The sequence below is a fragment of the Natator depressus genome, chromosome 1, assembly GCF_965152275.1.
Source record: "Natator depressus isolate rNatDep1 chromosome 1, rNatDep2.hap1, whole genome shotgun sequence".
In the NCBI taxonomy this organism is placed as follows: Eukaryota; Metazoa; Chordata; order Testudines; family Cheloniidae; genus Natator; species Natator depressus.
Genome location: NC_134234.1, coordinates 131,009,036 through 131,018,085, shown reverse-complemented (window position 1 = coordinate 131,018,085; position 9,050 = coordinate 131,009,036). Strand labels below are relative to the sequence as shown.

Below are 9,050 nucleotides of genomic sequence, written 5' to 3'. Positions count from 1 at the left end.
CAAACCACAAATTTCATAATCTCTTGCTATCCTCTGACATGCTTCTCACCTTACCCCTTACCAAGTCTATCAAAAAATGCAGCTGCAAAAAACATCTTTTTCTCCCACCATTTCACACTCTCATTATGTTGGATCATATTAAAGAAGTTCTGTATTAAAATCACAAATGAGTTTGATTCCCCATAGTTTAAATTCCAGGGTATTACTAATTAAGAGGTCTCTTGGTTTTTGGTACTGTTTCTCTCCCTCTCTATGTGAAACTTGCAAGCTGCTAATTGTGTTAGTACATTCTAAGACAGAGTCTGTTCGCAAAGCAATTCTTTGTAACAACAACTACTCACACAGAGAGACTCAAAGCAATACTCTGTAACAACAGAAACAGCACCCAGAGACTCCCCGCCCTTTTGTTGTATTCATCTCGCTTTGTTAACAATTGTGATTAAAATAGAGATAGGGGATGTATGTGGATGGATGCTTGGTGTGGATAATAACTGAATGATCAGGGAGGTGCCAGCCTAAGAATCCAGTGTCCATCAGCTGAAGAAGGCGTCAAGTGGAAATAACCACAGAACCCCCGGAGGGCAGACTGGAATCCACCCAACAGCCTCAAGAATGGGAGAACCAAAGAACAAGGTAACATCTGGCAGCACGGAGCCGTCAGGAATGTACCATCTGCTGATTGATTCAGCAACAGCATGATGAAGCAATTCCCATAGACTGGCATAGGAAGAAATTCCTATAAAAATGGACTCTAGAAAGTGAGAACTTTGGGGTCTGATTCTGCAAACCAACTTCCAGGAGCACCAGGTGTGCACCTGACAAGGCGCTGCTCCCTCCTCGTGTCCAGGCCACCTGGCCAGTGACTCGGCATGAGCGACTCTAAGGCTGGTAACTATGATAACAACCTTGCAGAACCCGTGTGTGTATGAATGAATGTGTGAATATATATGAAATTGAATGGAATGTTATAGCTATAACTAACTGCTTACTATGATTCTTTCTGTATTCACAATAAATATGGCATTTTGCCTTGTTCCCCTTTAATAAGATCCTGCTGGTTTTTATTTTATTGGTATAAGAGTTGAACCCTTTAACTGACTTCCTTTATCTTCCGCATCATGTTCAAGCTTCTTATCCTTACCTCCAAAGTTCAATACCTCCCTCCAGCTATGTTCTGATCTCTTATTCCCCCATTTTGCTTGCCCAGCCTAACCTCTCATTTTTGTATTCTTCTCCTACTCATCTTTCTCCCCTTTCTCTTCCATGCTGCCCCTTGTACTTGAAATTGTTCTTTTTCTATGTGCCACATGTTTACCCTCGTTTGTCAAATTTCTGTTTAATTATTTCCATGGAATCTTTTACTGACAATTCACTTAAAATACATTAAATAGCTTTAAAAAACCCCAAAACAAAAAAATCCCAAAACCCACAATCTTCATTGCTCCGACTTTCAAATCATTGGTCATCCAGCAGATCACATTTAGAACCATTCTCTAAGGAAAAGTTTGGACTGAGTTTTAGTCTAATTACAGTACTATTCTGTGCACACTGACAGTTCTCTAGTTCTAAAACTTTTTTTTTGTAAGAATTGTGTATGCCTCTAGATTTACCTTTCACAGTACATAGTTCCCAATGAAATTTTACAAAATATACTGTATATACATAATTCTGTAGGAGCATGTTAGCAAATTTTTTGTTTTATTATAGCATTACACTCACATTATTCATCCTCCCTTATTTGAATATAGCCTTAATGATCTTCAGTGAAGACTTTTTCAATACCAAACAGGAGAGTAAACACAGCAACATTTAAGGTGTTGTCTTAAGTCTTGCACTTTTATTACAATATTCTCTTTGCATCCTCCACAAGTCTCTCACTCACTTGGAATATGCATTTTGAACTGGTCCTCAAGTCCACTAGTCTCCTCATGGTCAAAGCCTTCCTCAAAATCCACTTCTATTGTGATACCTATGAAAAATTAGCTACCTAACAATAGGTAGGCTAAAATAGTATGTTTGCTCTCAGGGAATCATTAGCAGGCTACAGAGGGGGCACACAGGGGGATTCCACCCATACCTTTTTGGGTTGACAAAACAGTTCTGCAGCAGTTCTCTTTGCATTCATGTAGAACATCTGGGGCAGGCCAAACAAATAGCCAGCAGGTCCATAACTCTGTATACCCAACTGGGCCAAATCCTTAGGTAGGGACTGCATAGCAGGAGTTACTGTAAATAGCAAACTGGATTAGTGACTTCAGAATGGCTACACAGCTGCTCCAAATCTGGGCTCCAGGTTGAAGGAAGTGCCTGTCTCCCTGGTTTCTCATGCAGATCCTCTGACGAAAGCCCATTTACATGGACTTTGCATAAGAGTAGAGCTTGGCACTTAGTCTGCTATGTCTGGGTTTTCTCAAACATTTTCATTGCGTGGACCACATCTTAAGAGAGAGACTGGCTTATGATCCACCTCCCTGCACATGATCAGGCAGATCACCTCTCCCCCATCCTCATTTATAATCATGAAAGAGCCCTGTGCCAATTACAACAATTGTATCCATGGAAAAGTAGCAGTAGGAAAGTTTTTAGGGTAGGACGTTCAAAAGAGCTCAGTGCTATCCTAACTCTGCTCTACCTGGAATCAGGAGTAAAACTCCAATTGAGTTCAATGGAAGCAGCTAGGCTGTCCCATCTCTTGAAAATCCCATGATTAAGGGACCTGGAGTTTTGTTTAATGGAGTTTAGCAGTTCAAAATAAGGAGAGCAGGTACCATGTGACCCATCAGCTCCTTATGGGCCACAGCTGAGGAACATCCTATTACATACAAAATAATCCTAGTACCATAACCCTGGCCATAAGCAAGGGAGTGGATGGCTCCAATCAAATGAGCATACACCAAAGGGCTCTCTTTGTGTATAGAGAAGCTTCTACATTAATGGTATGATTCTTCCCTTCTTCTGTATTAGTCTCACTGAACTCATCCCAAAGTTTTATTCTCTGCCTATCACATCCTTGATGTGTATTTTTAGTATGATGGGCTCATTACTAATATGCTGAAGGATTTAAGGGGCAAAATAACTAATTCACCATAAAAAATAAAATTCTACCAGCTAGATGTTTCTGTAGGTTACAAACACACATGCAGCTAAAATATCCTGTAAAAGCTTTAAATAATCTGCTCAATTTATAGTCTCATATTGAATGGTGAAAAAGCAGTAGTACTGTATACATAATGGTTTTTCCTTTTGGGGGTGCGGTGGGGGATAGTTTTGTTTTCTCTAGTACAAAAGTTCTTGAGTATTTTAAACCTTCTCCCCGTAACTGGAACCTTTTAAAATCTCTCCTGTCTTCTACTTGTGGGGTTCCTCTACACTTAAAAAGCATACTGGATTCGTAAGGAACATAGTCTTCTTCCCTGGGATAAAATTTGGAATTTTATTATCCTCAACAGAACCTATAGTTAACATACATAATCATCTAAGCCTTAGAAAAACCTTGTCATCGTTATTTAACACTTACCTTGAACGATCATCTTTCAATATATTTACCACTGTTTGAGTAAAAGAGATACATAAAACTTTGTTCTCATACCATGTTGCAATTCCAACATATCCCCTTTAACTTTGTTGTTGATCTTGATGGCAGCAATGAGTGAAGGCTAAAACTTCCAAAGGCTATTTCCAGTAGACAGGTTAAAAATAGTCTAGCTCTATTATACCCATAATGCCTTGTAAACAGTGAACTGAGAACAGCGTACGTCCAGTGCTATAAATCCCCTCTGTGCTTATGCTGCCCATGGTTACACAGATACAATCAGGTCCCCACGCTTCTGCAGCATAGTGATCCACTGTCTTCCATGTGTATTGTATATTCATTTTCAAATTGAATGCATATTCTTCCGAAGAAAATGTCCTAGTGTGGCTTAGTAATAGGTCTGTCAAGCTAGGAATGGAACGCAAAAATTAACTTATCCTGTAAATCTTACTTCTGTTTGAAGTGATTTCCATCTAGGAACTATGATGCTCAATAAGTTGATAAAGAAGTAAAAGTAGTAGTAAGTAGTATGATGACGCTGTCTGCAGAGCACAAATTAAACCTTAGCAAGGAAATTTTGAACAGCCTTTTCTCTTCAGAGAAATTGCTCATCATAATACAAAAGTAGCAAATAAGCCCAGAAAAGATCTTAACCGTGAGCCTCTGATGCAGATGAGAGCTTGTTTTCAAGGGGAGGTATTAGTGCTAAGGCTTCAGGACTTTATTCCCATATATGGCACTCTGGATCCATTTCAAGCCTTCAGGGTAACCTTTCTGGACTGACTGGTTTACTATTAGATGAAAGTTTATTATAGTGATGTCATCTAAATAATGCTCTACAGCCCACGAAATTGCTTTGTAAAGGTATTATAATGACTTATACGTAATTATTTCAAAAACATCTTATATTGTGGGACATAACAAAGCTCTATTTGTATTTATAGTAAATTATTTTATTCTGTAAAAGAAATACTTTCCAAATAATACAAATGACACAATTGTACAAAACTGTGACAAAAACAAGAGAGATGAATACTGAATATTATAACTGATTACCACATCAAAAGAGTACTCGTTACAGCAGTCAGTCTTGGACTCTCAAAACATTCTGGTGATACTGTACCATTAAAAAAAAAAAAAACAACAGGAACATTCGCCATTAGATACCGCACTGTTATTTCCTAGTCTAGGTATAGGACAAGTCTGTGACATTTCAGATATCACAGTGCGTACCTGTTGGTAAATACTGCCTTTTTAATGGCAATCACTGTAAAGGAGACAGATCTATTCCCTCTCACGCACTGGGACATTCAGGTAATGAGCACTTAAAGAGTTGGTATTCTCAGACTTTCATCCCAACACAGACAATTCTTTCAATCGGTTTTTAGTTATTTATTTTAGTAAGTATTTATTTTTGTTGGCTTATATTCTGTTCATTTTTTGAATCTCTCTTATTCAGGCTTGAGACCCTTATCTACAGCTACCAATACCACTGTGAAGAAAAGAGGCTTGAAGGCAGTTAGTATGATAAAGCCAAATATTCTTTTTTCATGCCAAACTGGATGATAGGAAGCTTACAAACACTATGTCAGGTAAAAAGGAATATAATTTAAAAACAGAAATGTCTATGTTACTAATAATGTTCAATTACTAATCTGATGGGGTTTTTAATATAACATACTTTTGCTATTTATATTCTGCTTACTTTCTTCCACAGCTTGGACAATGAAAATAGACCCAGTCAGTTTAACTTTTAGGTTCTCATACTCTTACATAATGCTACAGTACATGAGTCCTAACACCGCAGGGAATGTTTACTTGTTTCTAAAAATAAATGAAAACGATCTACTGGTCAGAGATTTTGCAATTTTGTTAGCTTTTTACAAAACCTAAATTTGGGGCCAAATCTGTCCTGACGATGTCCCTTGAACCGAGAGAGACCTTGATTTTCACACTGGATGTTCCAACATTAGGTTAAATAAGTCTTGTGTGGGGTGCCCTTCTCCTTAGGTAATGCATGTTAGAAAATATTAGAAACTGCCTATAGTAGCTCAGTAAGAAGCATTTTTACATACTTGCAAGATGCAAGGACACAAAACTGGCATTGTCGGGAATTTAGGGTGACAGTCCTATGTTAAAGCAAATGGTAACAAATAAAATCATTCCTGGCCAAGTTGTAGTTGGCCCAGCTGCCAACCAAGTGAGCTATTTCTTCCAGAGGTATAAGCCCTGTTTCTGAAAAGCATCAGGAAAGCACTTACACATGTGCCTAACTCAAAGCACCTGCTTAAAAAGCTATGCATGTGTTTAACCCCCCTTCTGAATAGGGATGCTTTCCAGAATATAGGACTTAAGTACTTCCTGAATGGGGCCACAATCTTTAAAACTACTCGGATGCTATATTCTTTTACTGGTTTTATTAATATGGGAAGTCCCCTGCTCCCCCATTTCCATCTTTATTAAATCATAGCAAAACAAAGACCTGCCACCCTTTTCCTTTCCCCCGTTTAAATTGAGAATCTAATTAAAAATATAAAGATACATTAAACACAACTGAAATGAGAACAATCTGTTAGTGCACAGTAAGAACATGCAAATGAGTTCTGCAATGTTGAATGGCATTTTTAATCAGTATTAAAAACATTGCAGGTGATAATATTTTGCTATAACACAGACAGTGCTAAAGAATACAATTTACATGATAGGATACAGATAGTAAAGCTGATAAAAGTGACAAATTTAGAACATAGTATTTTCATTTCAGGTATCAGAAACAAAACCAGCTCAATGGTTCCATTCTACTGTATGACAAATACTGAAGAACAAAATTTCAGTCTTAAAATACATCTTAAAGTAGGTATTTTCCTTCAAGGAAAAATGTGCTATAAATAAATTACAATACAGTGAATTTGCCTGAACTCACTTTGTTTCTGTCTTCCAGCCTTTAAATCAAATAAAACAGCATAAAAACTGTACACACTCTTAACAGGATAGCTGATCTTTTATAAAATAAGTTGTCTTCAGAGATGTCAATTTCACAACAAGGAAAAACCAAGCCTTGTTGCAGTCACTATTATAAAATATATATGTGTGTGTGTGTGTGTGTGTGTGTGTGTGTGTGTGTGTGTGTGTGTGTGTGTATATATATATATATATATTTATTTATATATTTTTTTACTTTTACTTTTTTTACGTTTTTATTTTTTACAAAAGGTGTATATTAATAGTATTTTGCACAAACTTTTTAAAAGAAATTTAGCTAGTCTAATAATTTCATTAAAATAAAACAGACAGATAAATACTTCATGTTTACAATGCAACCTATTACACATCATCAGCTGGCAGAGGAGGTATGTTAATCCTTGGTCTGGTAAAAAATGCTATCTTCTCTCTGTCATTGAAAAAATAGAGATAAAAAGTAGTCAAACAAATGCATATATACAGACTTCAAGAAACTGAATTTGTTTCAATATTTATTTAGCTCATTAAATTCTTCAGATCAAATATTTATTGAGGTGTTTATAAACATAGTAAACCAGGCTCATATTGTATAGCTATAATAAATAATAATAAACAACACCTTGCCCTTTATATAGCACTTTTCATCAGTGCTTTGCAAAGGAGGTCAGCATCATAGAATCAGTCTTTTGGAAGAAACAAAAAAAGAACTAGTATCCACTACTAGCTATACACGATTGAACTAAATGGGGAATACAGACAAATTCCTCGACAATATAAACCACAGACACTATTACTTTTTGGATGAAAGCTGCCCCAGAGTACACAGAACCACACAAGGCTCTACACATCAGCTAAGCCTTGCATAGTTCCTCTTCACTGGACAAAACTGCACTGTTTCAGTTTTTACTGACAACACAGACAGAAAGTAACAGACTATTTCTGGATGCATTCATATCTAAAATAAGGAAATTCTTATTCTTTTCACTTTTTTATTGAGCAAACACCACAGACAGCAGATTAAATGTGATTAGAAACTATCCATGGTTTCATCTCTGCATACCAGCCCGTATATTTGATTTATTTCGTCCCTGCCTTGTGTTCCCCAATATGCAGGATTTAAGTTGGCTTCATTATTGTGGGAATTAGAGAGCTATCAAAAACCAACCCTGCAATTTCTGCTCTCCTGAGGTCCTGCCTGTCAGCCTAGGAGAAAGGGATTTTTGACAGCATCTCCCAAATGAAAAATGAAATTAAAGACCTGATTCATTTATTTTTCATTTAAGCCTTCCTGTTACCATTATAGCACATTTTTTCAATAATTACAATCAATAAAAAGAGATTCTAACAACCAAAGTGTTCTGTGAGTGTCTGCCTAATATGAAACACTAGCTGTGTTTTCCTACACAGTCATTGCATTGCAAGCATTTACTCTTAAACACTTTATGACATGGAGTATACATATGAATATACAAAACAAACTGCTATTTTAATACTAACAGTCAGAAAAATCATCATCTGAAATGCATGTTAATATTTACCAAAGTCACTGGTAAGCAAAGTTTAAAACTGTATATTTGACATAAGAACTATAAGCAGAGGAGGAAGGGATGAGGAAGGATACAAAGCACAGAGATTTTTGGAAAGAGCAGTTGGGAAACAGGACTTTGGTTTGAATAGTAAGAACAAACAGTTATGGGTACAATGCTGTTTACTAGAGTACATACAGAACATTAACTAATTGACTGTGCATACAGGGATGCAACTGGTTCCTTGGAGAACTGAAACCATGTTAGCTTGGAGCCCAAAGAATATGGTGGTGTTAGTAGCTGCCCGAATTAGCATTATAGCCTAAAAATGTGTGTACATAAATTTGGACACTCTCTTTTTGTACTACAGCATTTTTTTATTTGCACGTTGGGTGACAGCGCTTCTTCACTTCCGTTTTTAGTCTTTGTACCATGAATTGCTCAAAAGAAAAGCACTCTAATGAAGACAGGCCCACATCAATATATAAGTAAAGGTTATAGATACACAGGACACTGCACAGTGAAGGAGCTACTATAGTAATACATTAGTACATTACAACCAACAGAGACCGGTAAAGATTAAACATGTGCTATTTTCAATACAGATGTTATTGCTTACCTAAAAGTCTGCACCTGAATAGGCTCTTTCTGGTTTTGTCCACGCAGTAGGTATACTTCTTTGGATGCTTTCTTTAGCATTTTTTCAGCTACTTGTTCTTGGTGATGTTCAAATTTGGTCTGTCTTGTCTGAAAAGTATTAAAACCAAACTAAAAATGAATAGCTGGAAACATATGGAAATGAAGACATCTGTTTAAATAATATGCTTTCCCACTTCATCTCAGTGAAACCAGCCAAACACAAGGTCTGAAATAGCTAGACTCCCCAGAGCCACAGGACTGTTTCAGTCCCTATTGCTCCTGAGAAAGATGTGTTAAATTCCACGTAGTTTACTGTATTTCGATCTTTCAAATGAGACCGTAAACTAGAGATTATGTGTGCTCTATGTGGGCACTGAAAATCCAATGGCAAT

General features: G+C 36.8%; 1 protein-coding gene across 4 annotated transcripts in view; it reads right to left on the bottom strand.

Annotated features, from left to right (window-relative positions):
- Positions 1 to 4,489: 4,489 nt before the first annotated feature.
- WWC3 (WWC family member 3) overlaps positions 4,490 to 9,050 on the bottom strand; it is a 170,557-nt gene continuing 165,996 nt past the window's right edge. For 3 of the 4 annotated variants that reach the window (XM_074966515.1, XM_074966521.1, XM_074966519.1), the window contains 2 exons: positions 8,639 to 8,766; positions 4,492 to 6,923 (listed from right to left, as the gene is read on the bottom strand). In XM_074966515.1, coding sequence (XP_074822616.1) covers positions 6,857 to 6,923; positions 8,639 to 8,766 — 195 coding nt within the window. In that variant the 3' untranslated portion in view covers positions 4,492 to 6,856. Of the gene's footprint in view, positions 6,924 to 8,638; positions 8,767 to 9,050 lie in introns of all 4 variants that reach the window. The other variant, XM_074966528.1, reaches the window with a different exon arrangement.